The 22,015-nt window shown below is 42.0% G+C and overlaps 1 protein-coding gene and 1 non-coding gene across 2 annotated transcripts in view; both read left to right on the top strand.

The window, feature by feature from the left end:
* MICU1 (mitochondrial calcium uptake 1) overlaps positions 1 to 22,015 on the top strand; it is a 250,315-nt gene that overhangs the window by 224,440 nt on the left and 3,860 nt on the right. Inside the window, 2 exon segments of the mRNA XM_032595262.1 lie at positions 564 to 672; positions 20,161 to 20,250. Coding sequence (XP_032451153.1) covers positions 564 to 672; positions 20,161 to 20,250 — 199 coding nt within the window.
* Positions 1,640 to 1,745, top strand: LOC115527836. Its single transcript, XR_003973071.1, has one exon. It is a non-coding gene; the product is annotated as a U6 spliceosomal RNA (small nuclear RNA).

The raw sequence follows: 22,015 nt of genomic DNA on the forward strand, positions 1-22,015 counted from the left end.
AGAGCTCATTTAAGAAGTGTCATAATAGATATTGTGACTAATTGAAGGGCACAGTTAGAAATATTTTTAGTAAAGATGTCCAGCCAACACTGTAAACAGCTTCACGTCGGATTTTACACGGGAAGGGAAAGCAATTAGCCAGCTTGCCTTTTTCAGGGTAGAATTCTAGAGTTGTGTTCCCTATACAAATTTGGCATTCTTTGGCTAATTTATTCAGTTTCTGTTCTAGACATAGCATAGTTTTGTTTTGTTTTGTTTTTTTAATCTATGTATTAAGAGAGAGCATATGCACACAAGTGAGGGAGAGGGGCAAAGGCAAGAGGGAGAGAGAGAATCTTAAGCAGACTCCATGCTCAGCACGGAGCCTGACACAGGGCTTGATCTCACAACTGTGGGATCATGACCTGAGTCAAAATCAAGAGTCAGACGCTTAACCGACTGAGCCACCCAGGCACCCGAAACATAGCATAAACTTCTGATTTATAGACATGAATAACCACCTAGTGCTCTGCATTTTGTGCTGCTTTTTGTTACAGGTTCCTGCCTTATCTCTCTTCTTTCAGGGTCTGACATTTCAGGAAGTGGAAAACTTCTTTACTTTCCTAAAGAATATCAATGATGTGGACACTGCATTAAGCTTTTACCATATGGCCGGGGCATCTCTTGATAAAGGTAATGAAACCCAGAAGTTTTTTCTTGAAGGTATAAATATTGAATCTGTAATCTGTTAGGTGACTCCTCCTTAACTGTGACATGTGAGTTAACCCCTCCTTAATTGTGACGTGTGAGTTTTTCTTGACATTGTTTTTGATTTGTTTTGTTTTGTTTTGTTTTGTTGCCATTGGATGAGCCTTGCATTTCACCCTGAGCGACCAAGCTCAGCAAATGTATTTTCTTGTGCTAAAGGCCACAGTCAAGGCAGATGCCCATCTTTAGAGACTTTGGAACTTCTCTTACTGGAACCAGAGTCATGATATACATATTATGAAACTAAAGTCAGCATGCGTTTCAACTCATTCTTTGGTGGGAAGCAATGGTTTGGTTTATTTCTTGTGTTAACTTGGGTTTTTTGGCTTTGTTTTTAAGATTAAATTATGGCTCAGAATAGCACCCCCTATTGGCTTACCTCCTACACAGTCAGCTCCAGTTAGTACAGGCAATGTGAGAGAGCAGGGGAAATGAAAACACTGCTTTTCCCCCAACATTTTATTATGAAAAATTTCAAACACTGGGGCTCCTGGGTGGCTCAGTCGGTTAAACATGCGACTTGGGTTCAGGTCATGATCTCACAGTTTGAGTTCAAGCCCCACATTGGGCTGTGTGCTGACAGCTCAGAGCCTGGAGCCTGGTTCAGATTCTGTGTCTCCCTCTCTCTGTGTCCCTCTCCCCCTCACACTCTGTCTCTCTCTCAAAAATAAATATTAAAATTGATTGAAACTTGTTTTATGGGCCCCAGATATAGTCAGTTTTTTGAAGAACATTTCAATACATTTGGAAAAAGTATATTCTGCACTTTTGAGTATAGTGTTGTAAAAATGTCAGGTCAAGGTGGTTGATAGTATTCAGATCTTCTAACTGACTTCTTTGTCTAGTTGCTCTTTCAGTTAGTGAGAGAAGGATGTTAAAATCTCCACATATCGTGCTTGCTTCCTCAGCACATACACTAAAATTAGACCAATACAGAGAAGATTAGCGTGGCCCCCGTGCAAGATGACATGTAAATTCATGAAGCATAAGGAAGGAAGGAAGGAAGGAAGGAAGGAAGGAAGGAAGGAAGGAAGGAAGGAAGAAAGAAGGGAGGGAGGAAAGAAGGGAGGGAGGGAGGGAGGGAGGAAAGAAGGGAGGGAGGGAGGGAGGGAGGGAGGAAGGAAGGAAGGAAGGGAGGAAGGGAGGAAAGAAGGGAGGGAGGGAGGGAGAAAGGAAGGAAGGAAGGAAGGAAGGAAGGAAGGAAGGAAGGAAGGAAGGAAGGAAGAAAAATCTCCACTGATAATGTGTGGATTTGTCCATTTTTCCTTTAAGTGATATCAGTCTTCGCATCATGAATTTTGAGCTCTGGCATTAAATGTACACACACATTGATTAGGATTATTATGCTTTCCTGATGAATCGATCCTATTATCATTAGAAATGTTCCCCCTTTATCTTTAGTAAGACTCCTTTTCTTGAAATTTGCTTTTTCTGATATTGGTATGATTGCTCCAGCTTTTTTTATGGTTATTATTTGCATGATATGTCTTCCTTTACGTTGCACTTAATCTGTCTCTTTAGAGTGCACCACTTCTAGACATATTGTTGGACCTCCTGGCCTTTTAGGTGTATATATCTCTTTGCGTTTTTTATCTTAATGGTTTCTCTAGAAATTATAACATTTCACGGTTCACTTAAAGTTAATATTGTGCCACTTCAAGTGAAACGTCAGGGGCGCCTGGGTGGCTCAGTTGGTTAAGTGTCCCAATTCTTGATTTCAGCTCATGTTGTGATCTCAGGGTCGTGAGGTGGTCGGGAGATTGAGCCCCACATCAGGCTCCGTGCTGGGCATGGAGACTGTGTAAGATTCTTTCTCTCCCTCTGCCCCCCACCCCCTCCGTTCATGCTTACACCATGCGCATGTGCAAGCACTTTCTCTCTCTCAAAAAAAAAAAAAAAAAAAGGAACTTGCAATAATACTGTTCCATTTACCATGGCCCTATGTTTCATGCTTTAGTTGTCATTTGTATTTCATCTGTGTATGTCATAATCCCTACAATACAACATGAGGATTTTTGCTTTGAACAGTTTTCTTTTAAGAAATTAGGAGAGGGGCGCCTGGGTGGCGCAGTCGGTTAAGCGTCCGACTTCAGCCAGGTCACGATCTCGCACTCCGTGAGTTCGAGCCCCGCGTCGGGCTCTGGGCTGATGGCTCAGAGCCTGGAGCCTGTTTCCGATTCTGTGTCTCCCTCTCTCTCTGCCCCTCCCCCGTTCATGCTCTGTCTCTCTCTGTCCCAAAAATAAATAAACGTTGAAAAAAAAAATTAAAAAAAAAAAAAAAAAAGAAAAGAAATTAGGAGAAAAATAATCTTTTATACTTATCCACTTTTACCATTTACTCATATTTACCACTTTGAGTACTTTTCATTTATTCCTGAATATCTAAATTTTTATCTGATACCACTTCTTATCAGTATGAAGAACTCATTTAGTCATTCCTTGTGGTACAGATCTACTAGCAATGAATTCTCTTAGATTTGGTTGATCTGACAATGTCTTTATTTCACCGTTGGGTACTACAATGTGTAAGTTTTAAACCTCTCCAAAACACTGACTGAGGTTTTATAAACACAGTCTTGCTTATTCGGCACTTTTTGGTGGATTCCTTAAGATTTTCTAATATAAGATGATGCCATCTGCAAATGGAGATTATTTTACTTCTTCCTTTCCAAACTGAATCCTTTTACTTCATTTTCTTAATCCACAGCTTTTTTTGTTTCTTTATTTTATTTTTTGAGAGAGAGACCAGGCCCAAGTGGGGGAGGAGCAGAGAGAGAGAGGGAGACACAGAATCCGAGACAAGCTCCAGGCTGTGGACTGTAAGCACAGAACCCGATGCAGGGCTTGAATTCACGAACCCCGAGATCATGACCTGAGCCAAAGTTGGATGCTTAACCGACTGAGCCACCCAGGCTCCCCATAATCCACAGCTTTTTTGAAAAACAGTTGCTTATTTGCTTTTTTGTTTATTTAAAATAATACCTCTTCTGACTTTTGTAGAATCCCTTGAAAAAAATTAATGATATCACGGAGGGTATGTATGTATGTGTAATATCACAGGGTTATTTCTCTAGAATAGCTTTGGTTCTATTGCTCTGTTTCACAAAACGGATCGGACAGCATCTGACTATCCAAAGATAGAAGACTTAAAGTGATCACTTATTGTAAAATAAAAATTAATAAGTTCCTCTTTATATTTGCATGCCTTTTTTTGAAGAGCTCAACTAAAGACAGTAGAATTGCTTTAAAGAACAGTTATCTAGGATGAATCACTGTCTGTGTTAAAATTATATGGTATATAAAATAGAATGATTCAGAGTAGTGGTGGCAAAGGAAAGTTCAACCTAGTGGTTAAAAAAAAAATAGTGTTTCTTTCAAATGACTTCAGGCCGTTTCCTGGGATGTTTAGTCTCCATATAATCCATGCCTCATTATCCTTGCTATTTAATAGAGGCAGTATTACAAATTATATAGTCACATCTAACATCCAGATATATGTTTGGCTTTGAGATGTATGATATTTAGCATTTGTTTTGACTTCTTGGTTTGTTTTATCTATGTAACTTTGGATCCCTGAGTGCAAAACGATAGCTATCTAGGAGAAACTGGCCTAGATTCATACTAAGTAGCAGGGAGAAGCCAAGTGAATTCATTTCCTAGGGCTGCCATAACAAATTACCACAAACATGGGGATTTAAAAAACAGAAATTTACTCTCCCACAGTTCTGAAGGCCACAAATCCAAAGTCAAGATGTTAGCAGAGCCATGCCCCCTCTGAAGGCTCTAGGGGAGAGTCCTTCCTTGCCTTTTCTGGTTCATTGCGGTTCTGGTCACTCCTTGGCTTGTCTTCACATAGCCTTCCCCTCCTTCTCCTTCCATATCTTTCTTCCGTATATCTCTTGAAAGGGCACTTGTCATTGGATTTAGGGCCCACTTGGGTAATTCTTAGCCCAGATCTCATCTCAAGATCTTTAATTTAATTACATCTACAAAGACCCTCCTTCCAAACAGAGTCACATTCACAAATTCTAGGGGTTAAGATGTGGACATATCTTTTAGGGGGTCACTATTCAACCCACTGTAACTACCAAGAACTAAATATCACCCATATGTAGTCCACAAAGTAAAAACAAAATGGTTGGGGGGGGACGGGGGACGCAGTGAATTTAAATTACTTTGAGAATATTTGTATTGTCTGTTTGAAAGCTTAAATTTTTTTAGAAACCCAATTATGCTGTTTACCTGGGTAACTTCTATTTAGCTTTCAAGTCTCAATTCAAATGTCACTTCCTCAGAGAGGCCTTCCCTAACTACTCCACATAAATTATAAACACTAACTATATTGTCTGTTGTTCTTATAATTTAAAAAAAAAAAAAGAGGCATTAGGCTAAAATCTTCTGCCTTTACTATTATCATCAATTCCTATCCATAAATTATGGACAAAGGCTTTAATTTCCACAAATATGGCTAATCAGACAGAGACCACTAACGACAATATATTTTATATGATAGGTGCTCAATAAATACTTACTGAGTTATTCACCACCTATCCAGAAGCTAAAAAAAAACTGCATTATCCTTGGTTTCTTGCTCTCTCTCCCCTGCATTCATTTTTTCAGTAAATCTTTGTCTCTCTACTTCCAAAGCATATCCTGCCTCTGACTCCATTTCTCCATCTCCCCTGCTAAAGCCCTAGTCTGTCTATCCAGGCTGACAGGGTTCCATATGTCATGGCCCTTGTATACTCTCTGAGTCCATCAAATATCACTTTCTTCTCAGTTCACTCCCCTCCACCTTGTTCTTTGTTTATTTTCTAAATATACCAAGTTCATTCCCATCTGAAGGCCTTTGTTATAGCTGTTCCTTCACCTCAAGTGCTCTTTCCCGTGATCTCTGTGTCTTTGGGCCCCTGTGATTCAGTTTTCATATAACTCACTTCCTTCCCATTCTAAAGTAACTCCATCAGCCTGTGTCATAGTAATTGTCACTACTTGATATTTTCTCATGTGTTTATGTGTTTTGTTATCTGACTCTGCTTATTAGCATGCTTATCTGTCTTGTTCATGGATATATTCCCTATGCCTAGGACAATACCTGGGATACAGTATACATTTTACACATATTTGACCAATAAATGAATAAGTTAATAAACATATTGATGGATATAAATAAGACATTGGATCTCGAGCCAATAAACCCTCAACTTTCACAATAGACCCAGAGAGCAAACTCATGCTATTAATTCATTGTGTTCTTCTGTAATCCCTATCTTTTAATTTGGCATATATTTCACCTTCTTGGACACCTAAAGGGGTGATACCAGTCATGTTAACTGTTTATGTACCAGCACGTGCATGGAAAGACTAGTGTGTGTTCAGCCATCCTTGCCAAGTTCCCTCACCCTGCCAGATGTGCCTGTCCTCAGTAGCCTTTCCTTGTACTTTCCCCTTTGCTTTCAAACCTTCCTAATCCTGGCAGTCCTACTAGTGATGTTTCCACTGGTTTGAGCTCTACCCGAATTCTCCCTCTGCAGAATCATGTGATTTTACTGCTAAGATGAAACTTGGAAGAAGGGTAGAAAAGTGTCGTGGTTAAGAACACAGGTTCTGAAGTCATATTGTCTGGGTTTTAAGCTCAGCTCCATCATTAAGCTAGCTGAGTTGCTCTGGGCATTTTCTAAATTCAGTCTCTATGTTTTTAAAATCAGGATAATGACACCTACCTCATAGGTTATTAAACTTGTACCTATCATGCAGTGACTGTTTAATAAACGTCAGCTGCTTTCATTATGAAGTTGATGTAAACCAGTTAGGTGTGGTTCTCCACCTGTTCAACTAGCAGCACAGATACTGTGCTGGGTTCTACCCTCGAGAAGCTCGCAGTTTTGTAGAGGAGAACGATAAGCATACAAGCTTTGCCAGTTTGGTGTGATAAGTCATGATTAGCCATAAGATTGAATGTGGATACTTTTAATACTTTCCCCACCATACCAGGAGTGGGGAAAGAGTGGGTCAGGGGTAGAGACAGGATACTTTGGTCTGCCTGCGGCTCATAGTCTCAGCTGCCTTCATTTTTTCCCAAAAGGTTAGGACCTTCAGAAATTGGCACCTTTTAGAGGCCCTGGCACTGTCTCTTCCTTGGCTATTTTAGAGCTTGCAACCCTGTCTTTAGACATAATTTAGCACAGAATTTCCCAAACAGCACTGTGAAGAACACTATTTACTGCAATATGTTAATGGTTCTGTGGGTTTAAAAAAAAAAAAAAGTTCCATGGTTCAAGTAAGTTTGGAGAATGCAGAATTTCTTCCTGCAGCACTACTCCTGCCAACTCTTTAATATGCTAATGTGCATTATTAATCTCCAAGAGAGCCACATAGTTCCCAAACTTGATTTGCTCCAAAATGTCTTTTAACAACTTGCAGAGCTAATGGTCTTCAGAACAGTTTGAGAACCCAGGCGGGTGGCAACTACAGATTCACAACATGACAGCATGATCCAATCCCTCCAGAGTAAAAATAAGTAATTTCATTGAGGCTCTTTCTTTAGTTCTGCGTGGCCCATGTGGGAATAACACCTCCCAGGCAAGTGTGAAATGTCCTTGGTGAATTCTGACCATTTGAAGAAAGAACCTTTTTCCATGAAATAGTGTGTGTCTTCACAATAGGTCATCTCTTGTTTAGCACTTAAGAGGAAGTGGTTCTATTGCTTATTCGTGCACATACTGGGCATAAAATTAGATATATAACCTCTCAGAGTGCTGTCTGAATGATTTACCTACACTGCTGAAGAAGGTAATGAAAAACTGAACACAACTTCTTCCCTGATGACATCCTCTGATGGAAAAGTTAGAAATTGAATTGGAGCTCTAGAATGAGCTATGGTTTGTATAACATCAAATATTCTTACTTTTGGTGCGCCTGGCTGGCTCAGTGGGTGGAGCGCGTGACTCTTGACCTCAGGGTCATGAGTTCAAACCCCGTGTTGGGTGTGAAGCCCACTTAAAAAAAAAAAAAAAAAAAAAGAGAGAGAGAGAATATTCTAACTCTTGCCAAGAGAATAAAAGGTTTCCAGGTATGGCGAAACCCCATTATAGAGCACCTCGGGATATTATAGATTTGGTAAACCTGTAGGTACAGTTGTGTCCCCTGTGTACTTTGAACTATAACACAGGAAAATAATCGCACAAATATAGTCCATGGGCTTTACTACTCATGCCCTACTTGGATTGAAAATCATAATTTATGACATGGTTGTCCTTATTTTTTTTTTAATTTTTTTAAGTTTATTTTTATTTATTTTGAGAGAGAGATAGAGAGCAAGCTGGGGAGGGGCAAAAGGAGGGAGATAGAATCCCAAGTAGGCTCCACACTGTCAACACAGAGCCTGAGGCAGGGCTTGGACTCACAAACCATGAGATCGTGACCTGAGCCAAAGTCAAGATCAGACACTTAACCGATTGAGCCACCTAGGCACCCCCTTAATTTCTTTTAATTTTTCTTTTTTGAGAGAGAGAGTGTGAGTGACGGAGGGGCAGAGAGAGAGGGAGACAGAGGATCCCAAGTGAGCTTTCGCTGAGAGGAGCGAGCCCAGGTCTCGAACCCACAAACCATGAGATCATGACCTGAGCCATAGTCAGACACTCAACCAACTGAACCACCCAGGTGTCCTGTCCTTAATTTTTTATAGTCATTCTATACATACATTTTACCTTATTGTCTGACAGCCAAGAGAATAACTAATAAAGCCTGTAGCATAATTCCTACAGGATGCTCTTTGCATCCCCAGGTATTTTTTTGAAGTATCAGTCATATCAAATGATCTCAGTTACCTTTATCTCCAAAGTGACCTGGATGGCATAGATGACCTTTAAGAATCTTTGTGGCTTTGATATTCTTTGAGCCTATTATTTTGAATGAGTAAAGGAATCTTAGTCTTTTGGTGTTTAGGTCCCTACTGGGTTGTTGGGAAAGTTAGAAATTAGTAATGGAGTAAATTCTAACACACAACAAACTCCTGTATTCTGAACAACTATCTTTAACAGATAAGCTGCCACTCTCTCCTGAGCCCTAAGAATCCTATAGCATTGTCATTTTGAGGACTACAAGGCCATCACACATCTGGAACACTAACAGCAACTATCATTTCATTGCAGCTTCTGTCTGCCAGTCATAACTCTAAGTGCTTTTTGGACATTATCTCTCTTAATCCTTAAGACCTGAAAGGTAGTTGGTATTATCCCCCATTTTGTGGGTAAGGAAATATAAAATAAAGCGGCTTGCTCATTGTTACCCAGCTAAGGACATAGAGCCAGGATTCAAGCTCAGGCCTCTCTAATCCCAAAGTCTGTATATCCCTTCCACACCATCATGGTGTCTCTCAGTATTTCCCAAAATGCTGCTGGAATTTGAAACTCTTTGCTGAAACACAACCCTGAAGGCAGTGAAGTTTCACCATTTTGAACCATCCTTTTAAGTAGCTTAGGAAAGACAGGGTCTAGACTATTTATTTCCAGTTCCCTTTGACTAAGAGTAGAACACAGTCCTTTTGGTAAACTATGGCATTTTGGAGTCAGTGCCCTTCTCTCGAATATGAAATGTGACATGACATTTTCCCCCTGCAGTTGTCTTGTCTGTTCAGGACCAGGCTCTGCAGACATCCTCTGACATCTGTAGTGCATCCCTTATAGTGACATAGACTCTTAGAGTCGTTGTCTAATCTAGCTTCTTACCCCACATAGGAATGTCTTCTAGACACAGGTGTTCTTCACCTTTCTAACCATACTACTCTTCATGAAGAAACCAACACACAGAAGCCTAAAGTCACTTAAATAAGGTCATGTAACAAGAAAACAGAAGAGGAGGACACGTGTGTGTATACTACACTAGCTGGTTCTCCACATTGAAACATAGGATATACAGACGTGGACCTGTCAGATTCTAATAACCACCTCTACTCATTGGTGTAGCAATGCTTTGTTACACTTTTAGACACTGTCCTAACATCTAGCATTTATCGACAGTTAAGTATATGCATGAAATTTGGAAGTATGAATTTTGGTTTTAAACTCGAACTCGAGTTTGAGTCCCTGCTATTCATTAGCTTTGTGGCCTTGAACTTAAGTTCTCAAAGCCTCAGTTTCCTGATCTGTAGAGTGGTGATAATAGAATATCACTTTGGGGCTATTGTGACAATTAATGAGACAATACTGTATTAGTATACCAGATTGAAAGTACAACTGTACCTGGATGCCTGTTCTGGTTTTCAGCCCCTAGATACTGTCTTTCTTCTGCCTGTTTATCTTATTAAGGAGCTTATAGACTGGAAACAATCTATCCCAATATCAGAACTGAGCAAAAAGTTATTAAACAAAAAAGAAAAAGGGGGCACCTGGGTGTCTCAGTCGGTTAAGCGACCGACTCTTGATTTTGGCTCGGGTAATGGTCTCACAGTTCATGAGTTGGAGCCCCGCATTGGGCTCTGCACTGACAGCACAGAGCCTGCTTGGGATTCTCTCTCTCTCTGCCCCTCCCTTGCGTGTACACGCACATGCTCTCTCTCCCTCTCTCTCTCTCAAAATAAATAAATAAACTTTTAAAAATTAAAAAATAAATCTACTTTAAAAAAAATAAAAAATAAAAAGATTACCCTAGGAACTCATGGAGCTTACTTTTGTTCTCTTAGGAAGTAGTATCTACTGCTTTTTTCAGTCACTTTTGAGATTCATATCAGTTTAGAAGTTATAAGTCATTAGCTTCTCCTAAGATTCATCATTCATCCCAAAATTCTTGAGACCATTGCTTTCAGCAGGCATTAATCTTACTTAAATTCTCTCTTCCTAGGAATATCTAACCCCTGTTAACATCTCTACTGTCCTCAGCATTCAAGGGGGAGTTTTCACTAGACCATAAAATTTTATTTTTTTTTATTTTTTTTTAATTTTTTTTTTCAACGTTTATTTTTGGGACAGAGAGAGACAGAGCATGAACGGGGGAGGGGCAGAGAGAGAGGGAGACACAGAATTGGAAACAGGCTCCAGGCTCTGAGCCATCAGCCCAGAGCCTGACGCGGGGCTCGAACTCACGGACCACGAGATCGTGACCTGGCTGAAGTCGGACGCTTAACCGACTGCGCCACCCAGGCGCCCCTAGACCATAAAATTTTGAGGACAATGAACCTTGTTTTCCACATCTTTGTGTCCTGCTCTGATCCTAGAACAATTCTTTATATATAGTAGATGTTCATTTAATGTTGAATAAACAGATGAATTAATTCTAATGGTCATATCCTGGACAGGATGCGGAAATGCTCTATTAAAAGCCTAGTGTGATGGGGAGAGTGATAGAGAACTGTATCACCCTTCCATGTCATTCATTTTCTTGATCCCACGGTCAAGTCACTTCTCTGACCCTCAGGTTAGAGTGATACTAAGTATCTCCAAAAGTTCTTCCAGATTTGAAATTCTTGCACTCTAATTAAATCAGTTTTTTACTGAATGTAGTAATGTTTTAATGGACATGTTATAGCCTAAAGTTATATCCAAATTTGTGTGAAAATGAACTAACATAATTATCAGTCACATTGGAAATCAGAGCAGTGCTGTTCAATTCCCAAAAGCAGGGTGGCAGTTTTAATTTATTTTCTTGTTAAGAAATTTAAAACTTAATTAGACTTTGGCCAGTGTATCTAAAGATCTAATTTGTGGAACTTGGTAGAGTGGTTTCAGAAGAGTGATAGTTCTGTAAAAGGTCCCTAAAATGAGCACAGCTGTATATGAAGTATGATTCCAGGAACCTCAGAAGGACATTCCCAACCATAAATACCTTCTCCGCTTCGCTTTCGTGCTGCATAACACAATAATACAAATTTAGCAGCTTAAAACAACACCTATTCATTACCTCAGTTTCTATGAGTCAGAGTCTGGGCACAGCACAGCTGGCTTCTCCGCTCGGGTCCTAACAAGGTTTCAAGTGTAACAGGTGTCAGAAGGGCTGTGTTCTCATCTGCCGGTCAGGGCCCTCTTCTACACTTTTGTAGGTTCTTGGCAGAATTCAGTTTCTTTCGGCTGTAGGACTTTTCCTTGCTGGCTGCCAGCTGGGGATCACTCTCAGGGGGCCGTTGCAGTTCCTTGCCCTGTGACCCCCTCCCCTTACAACATGGCAGCTCACTTCTTCACAGCCAGCAAGAGACTCTCTTTCCCCAGTATGCTGAATTGCATTCTTTTATTATATAATTGTAATCTTGGGAGTGACCATCCCATTACTTTTTCCATATAAAGTAAGCTAATCCCACAAGTGGTATCCCATTATATTCACAGATCCTGCTCTCATTCAAGGAGAGGAGATTAGAGAGGATATATATTTACCAGACGGTGGGCATGTTGAGGACTGTCTCAGAATTCTGCCCACCACACCAGCCGTAATTCCAGAAATTCACACCTTTACGTTCATTCTTTGAAGACTTCTGAAGATCTGGATTTAAGCCATGTTATCTAAAAAATAACATGGCAGCCATAAAATTTTAGTGTGAGAAGGGAGCTTGGAAATCATTTAAACCCTTCCTTTGGGGGCACCTGGGTGGCCCAGTCGGTTAAGTGTCTGGCTCTTGGTTTCAGTCCAGGTTACAATCTCATAGTTCAGTTCGTGAGTTCAAGACCCTCGTGCAGAGCCTGCTTGGAATTCTCTCCCTCTCTCTCTCTCTCTCTCTCCCCCTCATGCGCATGCTCTCTCTCAAAATAAATAAAAAACTTTTAAAAAGTATATAAATAAATCCTTCCTTTATTGTTATCTCTTCATTTACACATGAAGGAAATGGCTTGCTCAGATCACAGCTAGTGTGACACAAAACTGAGAGCAGAGATTCGGGTTCACTGACTTTCATACCATTGTTCTCTTTGGTACAGGGCACCCACTGCTGGAGAAACCTAGAGAATTTTGTAGGAGACTCAGTGCTTATATGTGAAAGTGGAAATAGGGAAAAGTTCACAGCAAACCATATGAGAGAACATCCCCCAGACAGGCGTAGCATAAAAGCGGGAGTAGGAATGTCACAAAGATGTGTGGGGAACAGGTTATGTGGAAAAAAGCTCCTATTTTATAAATTCTCTTAAAGTTTGTGGGAGGCAAGCCCTGCGCTTCAGCTCATCATTGCATTTTGTGAAAAACATTTATATGTGAAGAGGAATGTTGGCCAGGATTCCATTCATTTAAGACAGAGTCATCAGTGTTTAAAATTATTCATGATGAAGGCAAGGAAGCTCAAGTTCTGAAAGAAATATTTGCTTTATGAGGCAGTTTCTCTGCAGAGACTTCATTTATCTTCCCAAATTTAAAGTCACTTAGCAATTCTAAAGATTGATTCTGACTTAACTACATTACTTTGAATATATTGTGATTTAGTAAAATTATATAAGTGCCCCAAGGAGGAAGAGCACTGCTCTGGGGATTCATGATTACCAGTGGGAGAAAGAGGAGTGTGGGGATAGGATAAACTGCCCCAAATCCACATAAATAGATGAGTAAGGACAAAATGGGCCAACATTCCATCCCACTGGGAAAAGAATCAGAAAGAAATTCCACCAACTAAGGAAGTATAGAGACTAGTATTTATTGCAAGCCCTGCTTTTGGAGGGACTTTAAGGGTTGCTGCCCTTAGAAGCCTCTGAAGCTTTCATAAAGCACTTGTAAAGGTGGACAGTATTTCGCCTTTTATATAATTTCAGCAAGCCAAATTAAAAAAAAATTTTTTTAATGTTTATTCATCTTTGAGAGAGAGAGAGAGAGAGAGACAGAGGGTGAGTGGGGGAGGGGCAGAGAAAGAGGGAGACACCGAATCCGAAGCAGGCTCCAGGCTCTGAGCTGTCAGCACAGAGCCCAACACGGGGCTCGAACTCACGAACTGTGAGATCATGACCTGAGCCGCAGTTGAACGCTTACCCGACTGAGCCACTCAGGTGCCCCTCAGCAAGCCGAATTTTAAATATATCAGTTGCTCTGTCTTTAGCTATCAGAGATCCAGACTCTGTTGAAGCTGACGACTGTAAGTCCACCAAGGAAGTAACTTTGTAAGCGGAAGGGGAATAAAAGGTGCCTCCACCTCAAGATGGAGGTTAGGATAAATTAGGCACTGGTTAAATGAACGATGTATCCCATCGGTAGAGTACTGTGCAGCTGTTAAAAAAGAAACTGTGTCTGTACTGGTATGGAATTCTTTCTAAGATACGTTGTTGAACGAGAAAAGCAAAACCATATATTTAGTATACTACCGTTTTGGGAGGAAGAAATTAAAAATGAATATTTGATTTTATATCCATATTTCTGGGAAAACTAAAGATATTGGTTGCCTCTGGACAGCTAGGTAAATGTATTACCTAATGAAAAGTGACTTTTTCAAATAGAAAGAATGAAACTTTAAAGAGTCAAAGAGGCAAAAGCAAGTGAATATGGGAAATTGGTCTCCAAATAAGAACTGGCTTTGGTTATACAGGTTTCCTTGCAAACAGCCTTGACTAGCCCTCTGTAAAATCTGTCGTGATGTTCTCACCACCCTCTTGTGCTTTCTGTTCTAGCTCCCTAGTCAGGTGTTAGCATCCCTTCATGCTTTCAGTACTTTATTCAGACTGACTTCCCCACCTCCCACCCCACATCACCCACTACCACACGTGCACAAGTCTGGAGAGTCGTCTCTTTAATCCTTTAGAATTAAAAATGTACCTCCTCCCAAATATACACTATTCGACTGTAATCCATGTGTCTATCAATATGTCTGATATTTTTCCTATTCACTTCTCAATCTTAATGATATATATGGTCTCCACTACTAAACTGTGTGTGTCAGCTGAAATCCCTACCTAACGGTGCTGGTAGAAATGCTTGGCTTTTGTGGACAAAATATGATGAGGATTTTTTTTTAATAATTTTTTTTATTAATTTTTTTTTAACGTTTATTTTTGAGACAGAGAGAGACAGAGCACGAACAGGGGAGGGGCAGAAAGAGAGGGAGACACAGAATCTGAAACAGGCTCCAGGCTCTGAGCTGTCAGCACAGAGCCTGACGTGGGGCTCAAACTCACAGACCGTGAGATCGTGACCTGAGCCGAAGCCGGACGCTTAACCGACCAAGCCACCCAGGCGCCCCTGATGAGGATTTTTGACGAAGCCAGATACAATGATGGGTAATGGCAATAAACCTTACTGTAAAGCAGTTGGTACTAGATTAAGCATGTAAGCCCATGGAAGCAGTCGTCTGGGCTGATGCTCTGAGGTTCAGAAAACCTGACTGTGGGTTTTCTCTGTGTTATGTGCTCGTATTCAGGAGCCAAGACCACCAGCAGCACCTCTGGTGAGTGGGCGACCTGAGCACGCAGAGGGGGTCAGCCTGCCTGCAGCTTCAGAGCACCATGCAGGACAGGGAACTGTTACCGTGTTCATTATTAGTGTGCCGCATTGCTCTTGGCTCCTTAAATTGCTAGTTCCCTTGAATGCTGTCCTTCCCGCCTCCCCTGCCCTCCAGAATCAGGTTGAAATGTGTATGTTGTATTAGCCAAAGTTATCCTGGAAGAAGATACAAAATAAAGGACAAGTGTCTTTAAGGGAAAACCCTTCCCCCTATCGCCACCCCCAACCCCAAAGCCATCTAGGGACTGACTTAAGAAACTAAGGCATCTGTATCATCATCCTTTCCAGGGCTGAAGCAGAAATGTCTCCTCCCCTCACTTAACCTTGGCAGTCGCAAGCCAGCTTTTCATTTTCTCTGCTGCAGTCCAGGAAGGCAGGAATAATCACATGGCCACACAGCTAGAGACTGTCAGCCCAACTTGGCGTATCACCTTTCCAAACACCTTTGCAATTAGGAAGAGACAGGCAGCTCCTAACTGGGTCACGCGCTTCATAGCTGTATCTGTGCATTAGAGGCGACCGTGGGGAAGAACTCCTGGGGCCGCCTCTGTTGTACATATTTTTCGTTGGGTTGCAGTTTAATAAACCTTTTAAGTTGTCCCTGAAATCATCAGTGTAAGTTCCAAGGGAATGCTCATGTCTTCCAACATGTAGGGCAATCAGAGCTGTGATCAAACTATAATGCTGACTCCTCACACCCCCCAGCTATTCAGTTATTCACCCCCACCCGCTAGGACTGAGCACTCTCCAGTTCAGCATTTCTTTCATCTGAGTTGTCTCTGTTCATTAGGGTGACACGTTCATGGGGGAACTAGTATTGTCCACATAAGGGTTCAAGTAGACCCAGTGTGTATGGGGAAAATATCATCGGGCTGTAAGTCAAGAGACCTAGATTCTAGACATAGTTCTGCTGCCAGCTAGCTGTGTGACCCTGGGCGGGTTTTTAACTTCTCTAGATTTCACACTTTTCTCTGAGGCTTCCTCTAGTTCTACGATTATCTGATTCCAAGTGGGTATCTGGGCCCTTATCCCTCCAGAACTCTCCCTTCTTCTGTTTGACTGTTGTGGTAAATAATTTTATGTAACGTAGCTTCTGACGTTATAGTCACACAGACTCAGCGTATGTTCTTTCTACTGTTGAATTGTCCAGTTATGGACAATGCCAGAGAGTAAACTGGGGACCTGGCACAACTCGGATTCTGCCTGGACTTTCCAAAAGGCTGAAGGATACCCCGTTTTTGAGAGCCAGTTGAGCCCACTTCTGCCCTATCCCAACCTAGTAGAAATCACCCAATCTCAAGTCCATCTGCTGTTCAGGCAGCCGGGCCACACTTGTTCCACATTTGGAAACACAGACCTTCTCCAGGGTGAGTTCATGTTCCATGTAGACATCTTTCAGATTAGAAACTAGAATCCCAGCCATCAATCAATTAGCATCATCACACGAGAGAGACCCAGATTCCAATACCAATACCTGGTCTACATGGGGAGGTCAGACCTGGGCGGGGCGCTGGGGGTGGGGAGATGTTCTGCTTGCTGTGATTTAATTATGACTTCCTGGTTCGGGGATGTGGAAGCAAATATGAATAAGCCAGCTCTCAGGACCAGCTGTCAAGCACATGGCTTGTAATCTGCTGTCACCCCGCTTGTCCCAAGAGCTCTCAGTTTGACCGTTCACCAGCTAGTCAAATATTTGTTTCCTCCACTGCTCTGATTCACACCCCTGGGACCTGAGGGTCTTGGATGGGGAAAGGGCAACCCTGCAGGTTGTTTGCTGGCTGCTAGCATCCCAGGGATTTGAGTTACAATGACTCAGCAGCCCTGGTTTTTCCCCCTATAGTACAAATGGTGTCAGAGCCCTCTCCAAGTGAGATGGAATGTAATCTCTAACTGTTCTGTCAAGAGGTGGCATTTGGAATGAGGCATTCCTGCTGATGGCCTCCCACGTCCCCTATTCTACAACCGCTTAGTACCTCTTTAATGAGTTTTTCACTAAAAATTGTCAAGAGTTCTCACTGACATCCTTGGATATTATTATTTTAGTTAATGGCTTATTTAGAGGAAAAGGCCTGTCTTCATGGGGAGAAGGATGGGCACGTGAATATCAAGAGGAATCAACATTAGGCACTCTGCCCTGAGAGAATGGAAGGAACTGGGAAAGAGAAAAAGAGGCTAGTCATCAGTGATGATGGAAGTTTGGGATTGATGTGAAATGCAGGAAAAGGAATGGTTAATAAACAAGTGCTCCTGTTTATCTAATACTAAACAGGTTTTGATCCATTTCTTAGAATACATTTCTCAGAACATACTGCAAGGGGTAATTCTCAGGCACAGTTTGAGAGCATCCAGTTTCTTCTGATCTGATTCTGTTTCCACTGGGCAATCTTCTGAGGCGAATTGAGTTTCCTTCATAGATTTTCCAACTGACAAGCATAATAACCAGCTGTTATCATTTTAGTTCTCTTAACAGTTACTATTCTCGTGGTAAATTGGCCTGCTGATTTCTGTTCCTTCCCTGGGCAGTTTAGTTAGCGGGAATCAATTCTTCCTGGGTCAGCAGGGAAAATCAAGTGTCTAGACCCACAAGGCGGAGTTTTTTTTAAAGCCTAGAAGTTCTTCAGTCGTGCAGAGTTTCCACCTCCTCCTTGAGCAGTTAAACCACATCTCACGAACCTCCACTGAAATAGCTTCTGCTTCAGTCTTTCAGTTCCAAGGGACATTTGTTCCTCCTTCACCCTAACTCACATCCCGGTGCAGGATGAGAAAGCTGGGTCTTCCCGCCCTCCTGGGCAGCCGTCCCCCTCAAGCCAGAGGCTTTGAACACCAAGGCGTCGCCTACAGCTTTGTTCTAGCCTCCGTCACACAGATCCTCAGCTATCTGTATCCCTCCACCCCCATCCTCACCCTCAGATTCTAGAAAACACCAATAAACTGTTCTTTGCGCTACTAACTCACCTCAGCCGTTATCTTGTGGCATCCCTTCATAAGAATATAAAAAAATTCAATCTAAAGAGATCAGGCAGGGGTGCCTGGGTGGCTCAGTAGGTTAAGCATCCAACTCTAGATTTTGGCTCAGGTCATGATCTCACGGTTTGTGAGTTCAAGCCCCGCATCGGGCTCTGTGCTGACAGTGTGGAGCCTGCTTGGGATTCTCTCTCCCTCCCTCTGTCTCTGACCCTCCCTCTCTGTCCCTCCCCCACACTCGCTCTCAAAATAAATAAACTTAAAAAACAAAATAAAGAGATCAAGTGACTTCATCAGGGTCACACAGCAAGGTGGTGGAGGAAGAGCCGGGACCAGAGCTCAGGTCTTGTGACTCCAAGCACAGTTTTCCTACCGCATCCCCTTGCACCTCCGCATTGCTCTGGTATTTGTGTCTGCTGACCTTGGCATATACCTCCTGACATGGGGGTGACAGAGGAGAAGTGAAAGGTCAAATGCAGAAGAAAATCACAGGAAAGAACTGAAGTTACAGCAATGAAATCAGCAGAGAAGGCACACTGACTCTAGTTCAAGTTCACACTGCTTCTGGATCAATCTAATCTGACGTTTAGAGGGAACACTTCATTGCTAAGTGATTGATAAGTAAAAATCCTTTTCTTTCCTCCAGGGTTTACCTCACTTAAGAGTGTGCCTGAAAAAAGGGAAAAAAGGGTATGTCTATAAGCAATAGCAGTGTATATCCATGCCACTCGATCAGGTTTGAGGACAGATGGGAGAAAAAGGCAGTGGAAATGGCCTAGCCCTTCCTGGCTTGTTTTTCATGAGAACCCCACACGATAGCCAGTGTTTAACAGTAAATGTGTCAGAAAAAGAGAAAATGGCAAGAGAGAAGAGATTTTCTGCTGAGGTCTGGAAGAAGAAAAACAAAAAAGGCTGAACTAGGGAGATGGGGGCCACTGTTATCCTGAGGGCACAGTTGGCAAAGGCAAAGTGGCCAGTGGAAGGCCTGGAGGGAGGAGGGGCCAGGAGCTCATCCGTGCAGGTACTTAGCTGTCGATCAGTAACCGAAGGATGAAGCCTTAGTGTACGGACACAAGCCTCCTTATTCCCCACCTCCCATTTTTTTGCTGCCTGCTTATTCCCCTGACTTTTTATCATCAGATTCTTTCCTGCCAGCAGGAAATGCCAAGAAGGAGACTATTGTAATTTCAGGCATTCTTTGGTTTTTTTCAAGGCACTCTTATGGTAATAATTTATTAGGAAAGCCACCAGTGCATGCTCTAGACCATTAGAATCCCATCCTTAAATATCTTGTAGATTTTCACCTTTTAAATTTTTACTGTGGTGGGGGCACCTGAGTGGCTCAGTCAGTGAAGCATCCAACTTTGCTCAGGTCGTGATCTCGCAGTTCATGGGTTCAAGCCCCGTGTCGGGCCCCATGCTGACAGCTCAGAGCCTGGAGTCTTCTTCTGATTCTGTGTTTCCCTCTCTCTCTCTCTCTGCCCCTTCCAGGCTCACACTCTGTTTCTCTCTCTGAAAAATAAATAAACATTTAAAAAAATTAAAAAATAAAAATAAATTTTCACTGTGGCAAAATATATATTAACATAAAAGATGCCAAGTAAGCCATTTTTAAGTGTACAAGTCACTGGCATTAATTACATTCATACTGTTGTACAATCATCACCACTATTTCCAAAACTTTTCCATCACCCCAAACAGAAAACCTGTACCCACTGACCACTAACTTCCTGCTCCCCCTGCCCCCAGCCCTGGTAACCCCTAATCCACTTTCTGTCTCTATGAACTTAATATCAGGCATTCTTACTTAACTATATATACCTCCTAAAATGTAGCAGCAGTAGAAAAGAAAGGACCCTGAGCTGAAAAGGAAAGGGGGTTTGGGGCTAAAAACTGAATTATCATTTTCTTAAATATGACTTAAATATAGTTGAGAACTTTGTATTATGACCAAGTACTTCTATCCTCCCAGACTGAGTACTTCTGTCTCCCCAGAGAAAGCAAAACAAAAGTCCTTGTGTTGTGCTAATTCAGCACCTTTCTTTCTTCTTTCAGTGACCATGCAGCAGGTGGCCAGGACAGTGGCTAAAGTGGAACTCTCAGACCACGTGTGTGATGTGGTGTTTGCACTCTTTGACTGCGATGGTGAGTGGCGCCCTCTGAAGCCAGACAGGAAAACTGAGCCTGCCTGCCCTTGCTGTAGACACTGTTTATAATGGAGCCTAGCAGACAGCCCCAGGGTACTAATACCGACCTCTTCAACTTACCCCTTTCTCACAGCAACAGCTCGGCCCTCAGCCTCATGACATTGAGAAACGTAGCCCCAGGTCCTGGTTTGTGTTTTCCATTTCTTCTTATAATTCCAGTTTGCCTGTGGGCTGAAGTTAATTTATGACCACAAAGATCTTAAAAATGGAAACAAAAATATTAGACCCAACTTTGCTGCTTAGTAGATTAGGAGCACACGATTCGCAGTTATCTGAATGTGTCTAGAAAGAAGGTGGTACCAGGTGTCTGGGTGGCTCAGTCAGTTGAGCATCCAACTTTGGCTCAGGTCATGATCTCGTGGTTGGTTGGAGCCCCGCATTGGGCTGTCTACTGTCAGCGTGGAGTCCACTTCAGATCCTCTCTCCCCTTCTCTGTGCCCCTCCCCAACTCATGTGCACACTTGTGCACACACTCTGTCTCTCAATAAATAAACATTAAAAAAAGAAAAGAAAGAAAAGAAGGTGGTATTGATCTCTCCAAGGCACATTTCAGTCATTCACATTCCATGCTGGCCATCCAGCTCGCAGCGGTCTGCTGTGTCTGTGACCACTCCGTAGGTTAGCCCGGTTCAAAGATCCTGGTTCTGCTCTAGAATCATTTCTCAGCTGTTGCGCCTGACACAATACTACTACTGATATTCACAATAGAGGCTTACACTTTCTTTCAGTGCTTACTAAGAGCCAGGCATTGTGCTAAGCTGCTCGTGCAATCCTCTGACGTAGGAACTCTTATTCACCACATTTTCCAGATAAGGAAGCTGAGACTCAGAGAGGTGAGGTAATTTTCCCAGGATCACATAGGTGGTAGTAGATAGCATAACCAGGATTTGAATCAAACCGGTGCTGCCTCCCTCTGTCCTATAGGACATCCACTGTTTGTTTCACAGCCAGGGTTCATTATTCATCTCCCTCTAGGAAGCGAGGCTAATGGAATCCAGGAACCAGGTCAGAAGTCCCCGCCTATGTGAACCTTTGTTCTGGTCCCAGCATAATGAATCACTCCAGCTTTTTCATTCCTTGTTTCAATTTGTTGTCATTACTGCATGTTACACTCTATTTCTGCATATGTGACCTAACTTCCCTATTAAATTGTGAGCTTTTTTTTTTTAAGTTTTTATCTTAATTCCAGTGAGTTAGCATACAGTGCATTATGAGTTCCAGGTGTACAATGTAGTGATGCAACACCTCCATACACCGCCCAGTGCTCATCACAAGTGCCCTCCTTAATCCCCATCACCTATTCCACCCGTCCCTCCACCCCCTCCTCTCTGGTAACCACAAGTTTGTTCTCTATAATTAAGAGTCTATTTCTTGCTTGTCTCTCTCTGTATATGTATATTTTTTTCCCTTTCCTTGTTTGTTTTGTTTCTTAAATTCTACATATGAGTAAAATCATATGGCATTTGTCTTTCTCTGACTAATTTCATTTAGCATTATACTCACTAGCTCCATCCATGTTGTTGCAAATTGCAAGATTCCATTCTTTTCTAAGGCTGAATAATATTCCATTGTGTGTGTGTGTGTGTGTGTGTGTGTGTGTATACACACACACACTACATCTTCTTTATCCATTCATCAGGCGATGGACACTCAGGCTGCTTCCATATCTTGGCTATTGTAGATAATGCTGCTATAAATTGTGA

Source organism: Lynx canadensis, chromosome D2, assembly GCF_007474595.2.
Source record: "Lynx canadensis isolate LIC74 chromosome D2, mLynCan4.pri.v2, whole genome shotgun sequence".
Classification (NCBI taxonomy): Eukaryota; Metazoa; Chordata; class Mammalia; order Carnivora; family Felidae; genus Lynx; species Lynx canadensis.